Source organism: Benincasa hispida, chromosome 12, assembly GCF_027475165.1.
Source record: "Benincasa hispida cultivar pf3 chromosome 12, pf3_genome.v1.1, whole genome shotgun sequence".
In the NCBI taxonomy this organism is placed as follows: Eukaryota; Viridiplantae; Streptophyta; class Magnoliopsida; order Cucurbitales; family Cucurbitaceae; genus Benincasa; species Benincasa hispida.
This window is the reverse complement of record NC_143489.1, coordinates 48,379,627-48,398,752: the sequence shown is the minus strand read 5'-3', so window position 1 is coordinate 48,398,752 and position 19,126 is coordinate 48,379,627. Positions and strand designations below refer to the sequence as shown.

The following is a 19,126-nucleotide window of genomic DNA, read 5'->3' as shown; positions in this document are numbered from 1 at the left end:
AAAATGAATCAGTGCCTCAGAATAAAGCAATATCCATTCGAAAGCTCGAAATTCAACTAGGAAAAATTGTGGGCGAGCTGAAAAATAGACCGCAAGAAGCGCTGTCGAGCTCAACTGAGCTTCCTCGCAATGCTGGGGGTACCGAGAAGGAACAATGCTTAGAAATCTCCTTGTTAAGCGACAACATGACTGCGGAAATAAGGGAGGAACCCATCGCAACCAACTTGAATGCGGTGACAACCGAAGAACCATTGACCTATAGTTCAGAAAAGCCCGATAAAATGAACCCTGAAGTTGCGTCGACCCTCAAGCCTTCAGAACATGAAACAGAAGAAGTCCAACCATCACCATCTCCACAAAGATTGAAAGAAAAACAAAATGATGAAGAAAAGATCGCAATAGTGGCCGCAACGCAAAATGTTATGATCCCACCAAAAATGGGTGACCCAGGAATCTTCACGATACCATGCTCCATTGGAGGGGTCTACAATGGCCAAGGGATATGCAATCTTGGGGTAAGCATAAACATAATGCCATTATCAATCTTCAAACGATTAAGTATTGGCACACTCACGCCCACGACAGGGACTCTTCTGCTTGCGGACAGATAACGAATACATCCTGAAGGAGAGCTGAAAAATGATGCAATCTCAATTGATAAATTCATCTTGCCGATAGACTTCCTCGTTTGGGATTATAAAGCAGACGAAGATGCGCCCATCATATTGAGACGACCTTTCCTTTCAACCGATCGCGCTCAAATTGATGTGCACAAGGAGGAGATTGTAATGAACATTCATGGGGGAAAAGCTTCAGATTAAGGTAGTCAAGATACCAGAAGATAAAGAAAAGAGGGAAAAGCCACCGTGGGCGTGAAAAGACCAGCTTGAAATAAGCAGTCCCTGAGTTACTATATAACTCAACCTCATCAGGGATGCAACTCTTTTGAATATCCTTTTTCCTGCATCAATACTTCATGAACTTTCATCATACTCATTATTATCTATTATCGCAATTACTTTGTTGTTATCTGCACTTTCCTTATTCTAAAAAAAAAAAAAAAAAAAAAAAAAGTGATCGTGCTAAACAATTGCGGTAAAAGAGTTTGTTTTGTTTAATAATTATTTGACCCTCTCACTATTTTTCTTGCAAACGATCGAGGTGAACGATTGCGGAGACGCTGCACGAAGAAGCAACTTATCTTATTCCGTCACCGCAATCCAAAGAAGAGAGATCGCCGCAAAGTAGGATGCTCAACAAACAATGCGGGCAACAGTGCAAATTTGGGGGTTGTGTTCTTCCTTAACTTTATTCCAAATTCTGCACTATCGCATCGCATTTTAATTTTGAAAGTTTTATCACCGCATCCTCTTTGATTACCACAATCATTTAACATGGATAAATTTAGTAAGTCACTGCATGAGTTCTTTGCCAATTATGATTTCAATAATGAGATACATGCTTCTATTTTTTTGGTATATACTACAGTCAACTTAATCTTAGAAAAGTCACCTCATGAAATATTTCTAGAAGTTTGAGGTCTGCTAGCTTTCTTTCAAACTCTCTTTACGTAGTCTTCTAAGAACATCGCATGACTTCTTTCAATCTTTTGGAAATGGGGACATTACCGCATTTTAAATTTGGGGGTGAGGTATTTATTTTCGACCTTGCGATTTTTAGCTTAACAAAAAAAATTGAGAATAACAACTCCACTATCAATGCAATGGGGAAACCTATGTTGATAAGAGTTAAGTTGTGAAGGGACTTACCCGTAGTTGGATGTCCGCATGACACACATGGGGACAAGACAAAACGAAAGTAAGTTGCCAGGATCAACGTATAAATAAATGACCGCAACTCCGCTGCCAAGAAAGTATGAGTGTAGACTAAGAAAGAGTGCATTGCTCGTAGTTGGATGTCCGCATGACACACGTGGGGGCAAGTCAAAACGAAGGCAAGGCATTTGAATCAGCGCAAGGTCAGAAAAAAATAATAATGTCAAAAAAAATATGCAAGGATAAAAATCATTTGATATCCCGGTGGAAAAGTTTTCTTTTTGAAATAAATCATGCGATGTCTCAGAAGTTAGTAAAGTCCTTTTGAAGGTTAAGCTTGCGGTCCCTAGGTCTTAAAGTTATTTTAATAGGAGACCTGAATAAGACTTAAGGAAATTTTGGTGTATAGAATTTGAATGAAGTATCCTTGAGAAATCTAGGAAAATAGAATTGCGATCGACTTGCTAAAATAAATCTTTAGCTTATGCTTGAGAACAAGCATTATTTAAATTTGGGGGTGTGATAACGGGTAGAAATGCACGTTATCACAGTGCTAAGTTCTTAAACAATGTTGGTTTGCGTTGATAAAATATGTTAGATTGCGTCCAAAAGCATTAAGTTTATAACATTGTGGTCGCATGCGTTCATCGCATAGGAACAGTTAATTTTTATGTTTGTATGCAGAATATGCATTGACGCAAGGCGAAAAGCGTGATCACAAGAGATCAACAGACGAGCGTAGCATTACCGCAAGGCTTTGCGGTGATTTATGTTCGCAGACATCTGCTCAAGAAGGATTGCTGCATAGAGTCGGCACAACTTGGTGGGTGCATCTGGGTGAAAGGCATCATTAATCACGATGGGATAGAAAACTGATGACGGTCGAATCCGAATTAAGTTGACAGTCGCTAACGATAACAAGTACATTAAGCTTTTTGGTGACAAATATTCGGCACATCAGTCGGGGAATTAAAGTCATCCCATCTGTGCAATCATAAGAGAGAAGCCGCCCTTCACCCCGGAGCTCTTTAAATACCAAAGGCATCCTTCAGAAAATGGGTTAACAAGTTCACCTGTTCACCAATTTAGGAGCTTTATCCGTGTTCATAGTTTTCTTTTATTTTTAAGGCGGAGAAAAGGAAGAGCAGAGACGTCGGAAGATCACTCAGGGGAACTTGAGAAAGAACCCAAAGGCGTAGAAAGCAGAGAGCGGGCCGACTCTCGCGAGAGCGAGATTGTCTTTTGAACAAGAGTAGAAAGACAGTATAAAAGTCTAGGAAGCAAGAGATTGCTACCAGGCTCTTTATTCTCTTCTTGCATTATTATTTTGTACTTCATCTTTATATTTATACAATGGAAGTTCTTATTCGATATCTGTTCACTCTCTTAGCACGCATGAGTAGCTAAACTTTTCGAATGGGTTGAGAAGAACTGAGCTAACATGACCTAGGATGTTCATTACTTGAGATTATCTTGTGTTATGCTGTGCCAAACATCCCTTTAGAGTTACTCGAGAGAGAGTCTAAAGAAAGAACCTAAGACTTGAGAGAGCTAGGTTAGAATTTAGACTCGAGAGAGCAAGATTTGAACTGCATAAACAAGAGATAGGGACTTAGAGATAAGCTATGTTTTCCAACCTGCATCGCATGCAACCTAAAGATAGGAATGATATTATGTGGTCGTCTTATTTGTGTGTGTGTCATTTTTTCATCGTATAAATAAGAATAGAGGCTTATGTGTAGGTCCTATAGACTTATCGCATATATCGCATACGTTCTAGCATTAGAAGTTGTAGCATTCGCATCGAGAGATGGTTTACTATTGTATGTGTGTTACATGATCGCATAGCATGAACGCATCCTAGGAAATGTTAGCCGAAACCCTTCTCAACCCGTTCACCACATACACATCGCATCTTCTATTTTATCAACTCTTTTCGAACTCCGTCACATTTGTTTATTTTCATTACCGCAACAAACAAAACCAACAATTATTTGAGTTGCCGGTTACCGCAAAGTTTTCTTGAAAATTATCACTGCATATTGTTTACCCAAGTCTATGAGTTCGACCCTGAACTTACCAGGAAACTCAGTGGGGTTTACACTTGGATTCCACTGAGAAAACTTGAGTGCTCAACGCATTTCATCATCGCATTTCATCCATAATTTCACATCATAAAATAACGCATCATGTACCAGGTACAGTAAGTTGGGATTGAATTCCATGTTCTATCAAATAGTTTTGGAATTCTAAGTCCATATATTCACCACTTTGATCTGCTCGAAGTGTCTTAATCTTTTTACCTAATAAGTTTTCAACCTCTGCCTTGTACTCTTTGAACTTTTCAAGAGTTTTGGTCTTATTACGCATTAGGTAAACATAACCATATCTTGAATAGTCTTCAATAAAACTGATGAAATATTTAAATCCTCCTCGAGCTTTGATATTCATCAGACCATAGAGATTTGAGTGCACAAGCTTTAAAGGTTCTTTGGTTCTTAGAGTTTTTCCTGTAAAAGAGCTCTTAGTCATTTTACCTTTAAGACATTATTCACACAAAGGTAGAGAATTGTCTTCTAACTCATTTAGAAGTCCATTCTTTACTAACCTCTCAATCCTATTGATATTTATGTGTTCAAGTCTTAAGTGCCAAAGATAGGTGTTAGGAGAAATTTTTCGTTTCTTATTCTGAGTTACAACTATTTTAAACATCTCTATATTGGTTTTAATATATATAAGTTATTTTCAAGTTTAGCAGACCATATTTGAATACCTCTTGATCTAATGAATACTTCATTTATATCAAAATTAACTTTGTATATATGTTCTAATAAACAGGAGATTGAAATTAAGTTCCTTTCATATTAGATACATAGTATACACAAAATGTAAGCATCTCCAAAAAAATAACTTAAGATCTCCCACTGCATGAGCCAAAATGACTTCACATGTTCCCACCTTGAAAGTCATCTCGTTCTCCATCAGTTGTCTTCAGGAACTAGTTTCCTGAATTAAAGTGCAAATATGGTTAGCGGAGCTTGAATCCAGTATCCAGGTCAAAGGAGAACTTTCCACTAAGTATTTTTCAGTTAGAAGTAAATCATATTTACTTTTATTTGCCTTTTTACCTTCTTTCAGCAAGATATTTAGGGCAATTTCTTTTCCAATGCCCATCTTCATTGCAACAAAAATATTTTTCTTTTGCAACTTTTGTCTTGCTCTTCTTAGTAGGAGCTTTCTTCTTCCCTTTTCCCTTTTTCTTCATTTAGATATTTTTATCCTTAGAAGGTTTAGACTTCTTATCAGAAGGTTTTGTACGAGATGTTAATCTCTTCTGAAATTTCTTTTGGGTAAGAACATTTGCTTCCCCTTCCTGGTTCTTATTTTTCATTAGTGATTGGTAAGTCAGAAGCTTATTTAAAAGAGTGGTCATACTGTATTCAATTTTATTCATCATAGCGTTTGTACAAAACGTTAGGAAACTCTTCAGAAGAGATTTCAATATCATACTGACTTGACTCTTTTCGTCTATGACAGCACTATTCGCTTCAGCAATATTGAAGTAGACCATCATATCCAAGAATGTTCCCAAATAAAGGACCCTTCCTTCATACAGGAATTGTAAACGTATTTAATAGCATCGTGTCGTACAGATGAGGATGACTATCTAAACATCGCCTATAATGACTCCATGATCTCCTTAGCGGTGACCATGTTTTCATGCTTTTTAGTAAGCACATCGGATGTGTTGGCTAAAATGTAGGCTCATGCCTTTTCATTAACCTTAACCCACCTGTCATAGGCATCCCAAACATTTTGGTTTACTATTGAACTGGGAAGAGGAGGACATTCCACCATTAAAACAAATATTAAATCATCTACAACTAGTATCATATTGATGTTTGATTTTCAGTTAGAGTAATCTCTCACCCTTAAATTTTTCGGAAGCTAATAGTTGGATAATTGAATTCGACATGCTAAAACATAAACAAATTCTATCAGAAAACTACATCTAAATCCAAATTCATTTTAGCAAAAATAATGTACCCAGATTTCATTATTTATTTGCAACGATATTTTAGTGAGTCAGAATAGATGCTACCGAGAGGCAGTCAAATAGTCCTTCGATGATAAAACTATTTTATTACCTCATATCACTCGCACATGCTCATACAACCAAGTTACCAATACTCAATAATTCGGCTATATTCCCTAAGTAGCAGGTGTTCCATAAATCATCAACTTAAATACCTCCAACTATAGACAGGATTATAGTCCAATTGAGTTTGTAACTAAAGTTTTACAAGATAACAACCTTTTTTAACAACTAAAACAAGTTTGTTATTTGTAACCCCAAGTAAGCATGCTTCTTATCTTTGTTATAGATTTTAAATGACTAATCCATTTTATAACACTTTATAAAACTATAGACATGTTATAACATACATCAAGCATTCCACAATTTAATATAACAATTATATTAAATACATGAAACCCTAAATCATGCATACTATATATTATCACATACTATAACATACTTTTAATGCATGATACATGCTTCCTATGGTGGGATTTTAAATCTACATGCCATACTTTATGAACATATAAGATTTAATTAATTAAACATACATTCATAATGCATAAATAACTAAACACACACTAAAATGAACTGGTTTTGGCATCCTAAGCAAGCAAAACCTAAAATTATTACCCAAAAAAAATTAAAGAAGTCTTGAACCACCTGAATCAACCCAAACCTACTCCAACCGACCCGAATCGGACCTCCAATGAAGAAATTTGAGCTAAACCGGTCTAAACCATGTTGAACCAAACCTCCAAGACCTGAATCGATCAAATTGGTTTAGATGAACTGTCGGACGTTTGACGCACGTGCAAACTGGGTCGAGATGAACAATATTGCAACGCTTCATCCCAACGTTGCAATGCCACGAGAAGTACTCTTCGTTTCTGGGTTGGCTAAAGAACAACGTTAAAACGCTGTGAGGGTAGTGTTACAACTCTGTCTGACAGAAGCTTTAATTTTGAGTTTCTACAGTTGAGCATGCTTCGGATCTTCTTCAATTACAACCTAATTGCAACTCTGTTGACCCTAAGAAATGTACAGACTCCTAATCACATATTAAGGCCCATAAACAAAGAGTCAATTACACAATTACTTGACAATTGAAGACAAATTTGATGCGAAAACCATAATATATCTATTTCAGCAAACATTTCATGCAACTCATGAAAAAGTTACGTTGAGGATGATTTGATAGCATCTAAAATGTATTATCTCACTCAACTTAATTCAGGCTCGTTCTTGTATTCAATGTGTTTATTTGATGATTTTATAGGTTTTAAGCATCTAAGAGATAGAACCAAACATTTAATGATTTGATACACTGTCGAGCAATGTTGCAGGGCATTGGAGATTGTGGCCCAGTGTCATAATGCTCCTTTAGGAGCGTCGACCTACATTAAGTATTTGAGAATTTTGATTGTATTATCTACCTTGGACCTTCATTGAGTGGCTAAGGTAAGTTTGCTAACTTAGGAGTAGAATTTAAAAATAATTTTTTTAAAAAAAAGGAATGAAAGTTTTTTTGGGATTTTTAATAAAAAATAGAAATTAATTGGCTCCCCGACAACGGTGCCAATTTGATTGATCGAAGGTTGTTGAGATCTTCAATCAATCAAATATATTTGTATTATACCAATCTATGACCACTAAAACTGAGTAGTATTAATAGCAATATAGGGTCAAACCACAGGAAGCCTTACGTTTAATTTATCTAAGCTAAATTTATTTATGGAAAGAATAAAAATGTCATAAACCTATAATCATTATAATCTTCTTAAAGGTAAATTCATCCTAAGCCTAAAACCCTAAGCTTGTTACATTTCACTGCTCCGATTTAAGCACTGTCTGAGCGTGTATGCAAACATTACACCGATGTACAGTTCTTGTCGTTTTGTATGTCATTTCATCCCTTTACAAATTTATCGTTGAGATACATGAAGGTCGAGTATGATAATCATGTTTAGCTTTAGGCATCAAAAACATTTTTAAAACGTTCTTGAAATGCTAGTTAAATATAAAACAAAAGACAAGTGTATGGAAACTACATTATTTGATCATAAGCTAAGCTAGTATGATTCGTAGTTTATTTTTGTCAAAAAAGAAAAATATATTACCATTTAACTAAAAATAATAATAATAATTCTAAAATGGAAAATTATTTTAAATGGCAAAACTATTGAAAATATTTATAAATATAACAAAATTCACTGGTACAACTATTGAAAATATTTATAAATATAACAAAATTCACTGGCTACCAGTGATTAACACTGATAGACATCTATCAATATAGATAGTAATATTTTGTTATATTTATAAAAAAAGTTGGTTCATTTTCTTACCTTTAAAAACAACCCTAAATTTTAGAATGAGTACAAATAAAAGTAATTATTAGAGTTATACTTAAAGCATTGAGATTGATTATAAATAAATAAATAAATAATAAAAAATAAAACCATATTAGTAATAAAGATGGGTTTAGTAGGCAAGGCAACAAAAATGATAAAACGGAAAAAAAAAAAAATAGACATTGCAATTTGAGGAAATTAGGCATGATGAATAATAAAAGGAAAAGGAAAAAAAAAAAAAAAAAAAAAAGTGGTTATATGAGTTCTATATTTACTTAATTTTTTTTTACAACTTATGAATCACAAAAAGTCAAATAAGATAGCTTTGTCCAACAACCTCCATTATTGACCGACTTTTGCAATGCATAACAACCAAAAAAAAGAAGAAAAGCATAAAATTTCAATGAAAACAAAAACTTCAATTTGAAGTGAGTATCAACATCAAGTAATTTAAAGAAGAGAAAAAGAAAGGTAGTTTGATGATTAACTAAGCTGTACAAATTAATTAAAAGTTGAAGAATCCCTCACAAATTGATCAACATCAAATTTCATTGCCCAGTCAAGCAGCACAGAATCCTCTGGCTTCTGAATCTAACAAGCTGCTGCTGCGGTGGCCCATGACCGGACTTCCCTTCGGCTCCGCCAGTCCTCCGCCAGTCCTGAGGCGTAGATCCGCCGTATGAGTTGTATCTCCGATAAGCCCTGCCGTCCGATTTGGAATGGGGAAAGACATGGCTTGAAGGCGGATCCACGTAGAAATCAGCAATGTTGAAAGACACAGAAGCTTCTGCTTCTGCTTCTGCTTTTGGGGAAAGCACTGAATATTGCCTTCTCACTCTATTTTTCTTCATTGCTCTGTAGAACATCGGAATCAAACCCTCCATTTTCTTTTCGCTTACCTTTAATTTTTCTGGTTATGTAAATGGAAATGGAAGACTTTTTGAAAGGTGTATTTGGTTGGTTTGGTTTAGGGCTTATATTTAATTACAGAAGTACAATCACTATGCAATTTCTTATTTGTTTATTTATTTACATGTGGAAATTCATTGTTGGGCTAACTTAGTCCAACACGTCATTCTCTTTTTTTTTTTTTTTTTAAATGGAATAAACAAAGCCATCGGCTGATGTGTTGTTGGTAATCACAAATAATTAATTATTATAGATCTCAATATTATGTGCTCTGCTGAGTTGTTATATATTAATGAAATTCTCGCCGATAAAAAAATTATTAAATTATTTATCAAAATAGTAAAAAAAAAATTAGAATTTAACGCTACTATCCGTTTCTATCACTAATAGATAATAATAGATTTTTGTTAATTTTTATTAAAAAAATATTAAAATTTTACTGTAAATAATTTCTCATATTTTTGTATTAATTAACTGAACTTTTTTAAGTTTGCAATATAGTTTCTCAATACATATATAATATAATAAAATAAAAGAACTCTTTGTGATAGAGAGAGAATAGACGACTTTAATTTAGATTTTCACGTTCCTTGTCCTTGAATACAGTTTTTTTTTTTTTTCATTTTTTTATAAGATGAATACACATAAATGTTCATATGATATACTTTGTTCAAAGAATAATAAAAATTATTTTTAAAATATATTTGTTATTTACTATGTTTGATTGGGCAATTTGATGGGTGGCAAAGAAATTGGTGCACCTCCAGATATATTTAAGTTTTTTTTTTTTTTATTGTGTTGTCTTTTTCACCAAAAAAAAAAAAGAGAAAATTTATATTTCAGGCACTATTGGTTCATTTGACATCTCATTCTACCTTTAGTTTTTTTTTTTATGTGGTATAAATTCTCTAATATTTTCAAAGAATTTTTTTAAAAATAAAAATAAGAATGATGAAAACCATTTTAAGAAGTAGCAATCATATTTTTAACAGGTACAAAATAAGGGAAGTTGTATCAAATAAAATATTAAACTAATAAATTGCATCAACTTAAACCTAATTTCGTCTGAAAAACATCTTGTAGGGTTACAATCATATATAAATGAGACGACTTAGTTCATGTGGTTAGCTAGAGTCGTTTGTTTCATGGGGATCTAAGATATTCATAGAAAAATCATCTGAATTACCACATTTGTTTGGTTGTAATTCATATAAAATCTTTTTTACATTTTTACGCTTCATTTTTTTCTTTTATATAAATACAACATTCTTCTTTATTTACATTTATAATTAAAATAAATATTTTTTACCTTATCTTTTACTATTTTTTATTGTATCGGAGTTGTTTTTAATTTTATAAAGATATTCAATTTAAATTAATATTAATATTAATTTTATAAAAAAAAGTTAAATTAATAGTATTATTTCATTGAGAAAAATAGCATAAAAAAATAAAAACAGTATTAATTTTAAAATAATAAAAAAATATATGTTATATAAATGCAAATTATATTAAATTAATAAAATAATAATAATAAATAATCGTGAGTGCAATATTGGAACATTATATAAATTTAAGATATTCCCACGTATAAATTCTGCAAAACAAACATAAATTCAAGTACTCTCAGATATCTACAAAATAAACATGGTTATTTAAAAATGTCGAACATTTATAACTCCAGACATTTATAATTTTGGGCATCTAAAGATTTTAGTTATCTACGTTTCCAAAAAAAAAAAAAAAAAAAAAAGAAAAGAAAAAAGCAAATGGTCCCTAAACTATGGTTTGAAAATCCACATTACAAAGCAACATCCAAAGTCCATGGGCGGGCCCAAGCCCATACGATACAAGAAGGAGACATAGAAGAACCTGCATCTCAAAGTGAAAATTTATTCCTTCAAGGTTTGGGGCAACCAGCCGAACCAGTAAATATATACCAATTTGGTGACACCCTACAAACCTTGAATGCCGAAAGAAATCAGAAATTGTTGATATTACACGAAATCAGAGGCAAATATTATAGGAATGACCTATAAATAACCCCGTCCCATTTGACGAACCCAAAGGGGAAGAATAAGTAGTCTTCAAAAGGAGAGTCTTGTCCTTACTTTTTTGTGTGTTTAACTAAACTACATACTTCATGTACTAACTTAGGCATGTTAGAGTGTGATAAGCTTGAACTGCATTAATGCGAGGATCACCTATATATGTCAGCTCGATATAACTCGAAACCAGATTAAGAGAAACGGATTGAAGGGAAAGCCCACCAAGAGCCTACAACAACACCGTTTGCAAACGAGATAAAAGCCCTAATACACACGTTTCAAATACAAAGGGAAAAAAAACAACTTTACACCATCATTTGAAAAGTAGATAAATGTTTGGTCAAAGAACTCAAATATAGTTGAAATCATAGAATGCCGAAAATAAATAGCAATTTTCCAGGCCTCTCAATCTATAACTCATCACACCCACCCTCTTTTAATGAGTTTTCTTGAAGAATCATAAATGCAAAATATTCTCCAGAAAAAAAAAAAAGGAATAAAAAGGTAAATGTGGAATGTGGAACGATTCACCATACCAAACTAATCTCTGTTTGAGATTTAAATAAAAATATTATGAAAAAATCTTAACCACCTATAATAATTGATGGTAAAACAAACTATTTATTACTGTATATACGAAGCACATGTTGAATAAATTGATTGTTGTGTCTTGGAATGACTACAACTTTGAAAATAATTGAGGCACAACCTAAGTGCTATCGTCTCTCGTTGATTGCTCTCCAAAATTAACACAACACTTTTGACATATAGACTCGTTGAAAAAGAGTTTAAACTCTGCTCAGGGAGAATGAGAGAGATGGAAAATAAAAAGAAGAAAAAATTTGTGTTTCACCGAATCGAATATTGATCTATGTATACGACATTAGATCTGTAATAGTCTAATGGTTTTAAAACATCATATTTGTAACGGTTAGATGGATTTAAAACATTATATTTGTAACCGTCAAAATGTTTTTCATATCTCTAACATTAGAATAGTCACAAAATTAGAATGACTTCCACTTTGGAACAAAAGCAAAAGATACTTACAAGTCATTCCATACAATGAATACTAGCTTTGATTTAGCTTTCCTAAAAATATATTACCTTACCTAACTTGTCACAAGTATCAAATTTATCATTTTATATTGATATATTTTGTCACATCTATTTTCAGATTTTATTTGACTCATTTTTTAATAACAACTATTTTTCGTAAGTTTTATCAAATAATTTGGATTAAACTAAATTAGTTGAAATTAATAATAAATTTTAAATTTTAAATAATTTAAATAATAGTCTACAAAGTACATATAAATAAATTACACCAATTTAGCATTACTTTACTGAACATCAAAACTAATATTTTTTAATTTCAAATTAAAATTTATGAAACACTATTTTACTTTTTTCACAAATGAATTTTCTAAAAGTATTTTAAAAGTTAAACCAATTTCAAACAAACCGTAAGTTCATGCTCCATGCGTCCCTAAGGGAAAATCTCTTCTATTTTTGAAAATTAAAAACAAAAGGCAGTAAAAACAATATATATATATATATATATATATATTATATATATATATATATATATATATATATTATATATGTATATATCAAATTATATAATTTTTATTTTTTTAAAAAATAGAAGTGATAAACGATAGACTAGAAATTAAAATGATTATAAACAATATATATCAAATTATCAAATTTCTACTCTATAGTAGTAAAGAAAATATTCTATATCACCTTCATTTATTATTTGTCACAAAATAAATTTTAAAAATTATATTTAGTTCATAAAATAAATGGATAATCAATTAATATTTCATTTGATTACATATCAAATTAGGATGAGAATAATAGATAGTGCTTGAAATTTTCAGTAGCATTTTCCATGTTATTCTTCTTGTTTGTGTGAAACAACTTGCCAAAAGAACATTTCTTTTAAAGAAAATCTATTCTTCCATAAAATACCAAAAATTATTTGTTTAAAGTGTTTTCTAGTACAGTTGTTTGAGCGATTTTAAGCGATAAAAATGCTTTTTACATTAAAAAATCTTAATAAATGAAAATCGCTTTTAAAAACATTAATCAATATTAAAGCTATTTTTAAAGATACACTTCATTAAATAGATTATTCAGCAATAACTTATAAATGAATCCAAAGTTTTTAAAGTGTTTTTATTTACCTAGATTTTAAAAAGCTATGTTAAATATAATTTAAATTATTATTTTTTTCCACAACTATTTACACACAAAAAAATATATGATTTTGTTAGAAGAATATCAACTTATTATTAACAAACAATTAATTTCTTGTTCCCTCGTTCTCATAAAGTTTCTAATATGTGCTTATTCGAATGAATTTTTAACCATAAACCAACACAAATGTACTATTTCTTGTTTTTTTTAAAAAAAAAAAAAAAAAAAAACTAACTAAATGAATGGTTCAAATTAAATTATTTAATTAGAGAGAGTAAAACTAATGGATATTAAACAAAAATGAGAATACTATAGCAATGTTATCCAAACGTTTGAAATCAACGTCCAAATTAAATAATTTAATTAGAAATTGAGATTAAAACTAATGGAATTAAACACAAATGAGGATATTACCAAATTAAATATTATTGGATATTGAACAAAAAAAAAAATTGTGAATCTTACAACAATGTTAATCCAATTTAAGTTTCTCAAGAAACAAAAGAAAAACCAACTTATAATAATGATGATAATAATATTAATATAAAAGTAAAATTACAAAAACTCAATATTGTAATAAAGAAATCTTGGCATTAAGGATAGGAATCAACTTTTTCTTTCATCCTTATCTTAGAATTGAATTTTTTTAAGAAACAAAAAGGGATAAGGAAAAAAATATATAAATTCTTACTTCCATTCACTTGCTTGCAAATCAATTAGTTTTTGGTAACATAAAATAAAATAAAACAAAGAAACAAATGAAAAGGCATTTTCCATTAGAGAGAGACCATAGAATCAACCAACACATAATAATAATGATGATGATGATGGATATGAAGAAATAGAAGAGTATGAATTGATTAGTAAATTCAAAGTCCAAACCAAACATAGTCCATTAATTTGAATCCAATCATCAGCATTTGTTAATATATTTTTATACAATAAAATAAAGTAAAATCACACACAAAAACAACACAACTTTTAAACCTTAGCCTCCTTATGTCAACACCAATTCCACTTGCTGCTACCATTGCTATCATTATCACCCACCAACCCTCTACACCTTAAAATAATATTTAGGGGAAAATCCATTCATACTTCTAACCTTGTCAACTTCTATTAATATATATATATTCTTTTTTATATCTTTTACCTTTCAATTTCTATTAATTACATACACTCATTTAATATTACATCTAAATCCGTATTCTTCTTTTTCTTCCCATAAAAAAATTTATAATTTTCAATTCATTGCCACATGTTAATTTTTTATTAGGTGCAGGATGGGGTTGCATCCAAGTTTTTTCCTATTTACAAAATTATTCTCATATACCTTTAATGAATTACAAATCATATGTATAGTATAAAATTGACAATATTTTACCAAAAAGAAAAACATTAGAGATAATTTTTTTGTCAAAATTGGTGAGCTTTCGCACAGTTATTAAATCAAACTTGAATTAGCAAGTGAATTAATGGAAGTTGCTAATTGATAGAAATTGAAAGTTGGGAATAAAAATTGATAGTGTAACAACCTTATGGATACAAATTCAATTTTTTTATCCTAATATTTAATGATAGTGATTTGCCTGTTCTCCAAAAAAAAAAAAAAAAAAAACGATAGTGATTTGCCTAACAACTTTGCCCAAGGACCTGACCAAACAATACCGTAGTTTTCTTTCTTTTTCCTTTTTTTTTTCTAGCTTAAAAGTGAGATCAAATTAAAACTGGTTTTTACTTTTAATGTGTTTAAAACATAATTCACAAAATTCATTAAAAGCCTGTTCGAAATGATTTAGAAAATATATATATATATTTTTCAAAAATTCATTTTTATTTATTATAAAATTCTTTAAAATAAAAACAAACATTTATTTGTTAACTCTTTATCAAATTATTTTTATTAATGTCAAATTACTTTAAAAGAAAAGAATTTATCAATAGTGGTAGTCAGAGTTGACCAGCAACGATTGTTAGAGATGGTGACTAGAGATTGGCCGATAACGGTTGTCGACAGGTGGCTAAAAGTCGGTCAACGACAATCGTCGAAAGTAGTGGCTATAAGTTTGAACAGGACAATCGCCAAAGATTGTGACCAAAGTCCACTAGCAATGATAGTAGTCTCATACAAATTAGGGAGAGATTTACCCATTAAATACTCAAAATTCATTTTTCTAAAATATAATTTCAAATGTTTATTCTAACTAACTTATTTTTATAAATTTATTTTTCTAAAATACATTTTAAACAATTACAAAACACTATTTTTTTTTTCACAATGACTTATTTTTTAAATTAATCACTTAAAAAAGTATTCCAAACACACCCTAAATCATTATTATTTCTTGTAAATCCAGTTTATTCAATTCACTTTCTGATTAAATATGTACTTGAAACAGTATGAAAATCATGTGGACTGGATTGAATTCACCTAAATATGGCCTGATTTGCTAAAAAACACCCCTATTTTTGTCATTTAAATTCTAGTACAAATGAAACAATTCCCTGGATTGTGATACCAATTTAGTACATTCAGCTATCAAGTGCCTCTTACCAATTTCCTTATAGCTAATAAATAACCAATTACAACATTATTAACCTCAGTTTTGTACTTCGATTACAAACATACATGTTCAAACATTTTCATGTTCAGAGCATTGTCCAAGTGAATAGGCAACGCCTACCACACGACCAAAGTACGGCACAAATTCAATAATGAAATAGATAGTTAAACAACAAAATTGGTCTCTACCATTTGAACTTAGTTCAACTTGGTTAAGAATTTAAAAGTTCGAACATAGACTTATATTTTGGGTTTATTTATAATTGTCTCTGTGGTATTATAAGTTTCAATTTAATTCTCTTTGATGAAAGACTATAAATCGTCTCCAAATTATATTTAACCCACTCGAAAACTCATCAAATTTTCTCTTTTTTGTTTTATAAATTTAGACCCTAATATGGTTAGCTAACACAATCAACTAAATAAAAAAATAAGCTTACTACCTCAAAATAAAAATAACATATCATGTTGGCAATGGTAGAGATGATTTGTGAAGTTTACTAAATTCACCAAGGACTATAATAAGATTTCGGCAAAACTATTAGTACCAAATTGAAAACTGGGAAAAAATTTGCAATTTGACCAATATAAATACGATGTTTTAAACAAATCTAATGTGCAAGGCAGATGTTTGATGAACATTTCTTTTTTAGGATACAAATAATTATATTTAAAGTTGAAAGAACTGCAAAAAGAGGGGGTGAGAACAAATACTTCCACAAAAATATCAACTTATACCCTTTCACTTTAGGGTTTTATTTAACCTCATTCTAATAATTATATCAATTTACCTTTAACATTAGTAAATCAAGAGTGATTTATAACTATTTCCACTCGAATCCATTTAAACTCAACTCAAAATCACCTAATAAAATTATTCTTCCAAATTCCTATCAATATATATATATATATTCCTATGTCAAAAAACATTGAATAAGAGAAGATAATTCATATGAATGAAACTCATTGTTATCCATGCGATTCTAGCATCTATCTAATATTACGTTAATGTTTACGTTTTACATACGCGTGAATTATGCACCAAAATGCTAATGAAGGGTCTAAATAGATTCACATTCAAATAGGATTTTAATTGATACTAAAAAATACAACCCCAAAGTTTTATCAGTATAAATACATTTTTAGCCATGGTTTTAAGTGATTCCAATTACCCAAAGGAATATAATCAGGAAGGAGTACACGAATATGTACCTGAACCAGTTGGCCAAATTTTTTATTCAAGGTCTTCGTTTCACCCGATATGCTCTGCTGTTCTAAACAAATAAACAAATTAGATGTCTCTGTGGTTGTTATCAATACTGAACAAAACAAACAAAACAACCATTAAATTCAACAACTGTAGCACATAATGTTACTCCACAGAATCATACATTATTCACAATACATTTCCTTTAGATGCAATTCCTTCCTTTATATCAGCACTGTGAGCCCTATGGCCCTATCACATCTCCTTCTGCATGGAGGTCAACTAAATTATCGCTTTAGTACACAGTTTGCGGTTGGCTTCAATGTAATCCTTTCCTAATCAATCTCTTTTCTTATCATTTCAAAAGTTTTAATTTGGTCCATAGTTTAGTTAAATCGAATGTCCATACTTTTCTTACCTGACACATTTTCTTCATACATAACAGACCACGAAATGGCATGGTAGATAGATCATAGATTGATGTCAATAAAAAATGTAGAAGATTCAACAAAATCATAGAGACTGGATTAAAACTTCTAAAACTTAAGGGATCTATAAGGATACTATTCAAGAGGTTTATAATATTGATCACAAAATATGATAATACAAGCCTTCTCCCACTAGTTTGAGAGAGTGGATGGCTCTCTAGTCCAGAACTAACTATTCCAACTAACTAAAAACTAGCCCCTTACACCCAACATCCCACTATAACTACAAACTATAATAAGCTACAATTAATTTCCATTTTTACCCATTCTAACATAAGTTTTGACTATTGGGGTTTCATAATGCACCTAACACTACACCCATGGGTGACAACCACCTTGAGGTGGAACTCATGAAATTGTTGTTGCACGGTTTCCATCGTTTCCCACACCACTTCATGGTTTGGTAATTCTTTCCAGCCAAAATAGTCCAATTTCCTAGCCAGTTCATTTTTTCGAGTGGCTCAAATATCGCCCAATCTGCCTTCCATTCGAACGATTTGGTCAACATGGGTGGGTTGGGGTGGGTTGGGCTCTACTGCAACGTTCGGCCTAACAGCGCGCTTCAGCTGGAACACTTGAAAAACAAGATGAATTGTGGATTGGGCTGGCAGTTCCAGCTTATAGGCAACTTGCCCAAAGAATATAGAAAATAAATTTTCATTGCTCCTTTTTCATTCTTTTTTTCTCTGGAGATAGGCTTTTTATTGCTCTTTTGGGCTAGAGTTTATTGTCGATAGGACCTTAATTTGAAATAAACTAAATCACCTACATCAAATTCCACCTCATAACAATGACGGTCTGCAAACTCCTCCACCTGTCCTTAAGCTAAACGAAACTATTCATTCAACGCTTCAAGGGCCTTGTTACAATCCATTAGCTAGTCCAGCGCTTGAGATCACCATAAGACAATAGGGGCAATGGAGCACGTCTGTGCACAATGTGGAATGGGGAGGTTTTGAGGGTATTATGAAAGGAAGTATTGTACCAGTACTCTGTCCTGGGCAACCATTGGATCCACTACTTAGGTCTCTCATTGCAAAAATATCTCAGTTAGGTCTCCAAACATTTGTTAACTATTTTCGTTTGTTCATCACACTATTCAAGCATGGCAATCGACAAAGAAACACCAACTTCCATCTGTCTTCTTCACCAGTAATACCAAACTGGAGTACAAGCTCGTGTTGGGCTGGATTATCCCTACTGTGAGCTTCTCATCAATCATCTTTTCAATATTAGCTTTTTGAACATAGGGGTATCGATAAGGTCACACATTAATGGGCAATTCGCCTTCCTTCAATTGGATTCGATGGTTTGTCTTGCGCTGGGGTGGTAGTCCAGTGGGTTGTCTAAACACATCCTCATATTTTGTAAGCAATTTGTCGATGTCGACTGGAATCGGGTTTGGGGGCACAAAATCAATCTCAACCGATTTCTTTAACGTAGTGAGGGCTCTCATTTCTACCAAGAAGCCTTGGTTATGGGTTCTGCCACTGTTTTGA

The 19,126-nt window shown here is 31.6% G+C and overlaps 1 protein-coding gene across 2 annotated transcripts; it reads right to left on the bottom strand.

Annotated features, from left to right (window-relative positions):
- Window positions 1–6,385: 6,385 nt before the first annotated feature.
- On the bottom strand, window positions 6,386–9,181 carry LOC120067892 (uncharacterized). 2 transcript variants are annotated; one of them, XM_090308239.1, is made up of 2 exons: window positions 8,736–9,181; window positions 6,386–6,904 (listed from the first exon to the last, which is right to left on the bottom strand). In XM_090308239.1, exon 1 carries the CDS (start codon window positions 9,089–9,091, stop codon window positions 8,756–8,758), a length of 336 nt encoding a protein of 111 aa, XP_090164365.1. In that variant the 5' UTR covers window positions 9,092–9,181; the 3' UTR covers window positions 6,386–6,904; window positions 8,736–8,755. The 2 variants fall into 2 exon arrangements, with proteins under 2 accessions (XP_090164365.1, XP_038875434.2); XM_039019506.2 differs by having other exon boundaries at window positions 6,386–6,885.
- Window positions 9,182–19,126: the final 9,945 nt, after the last annotated feature.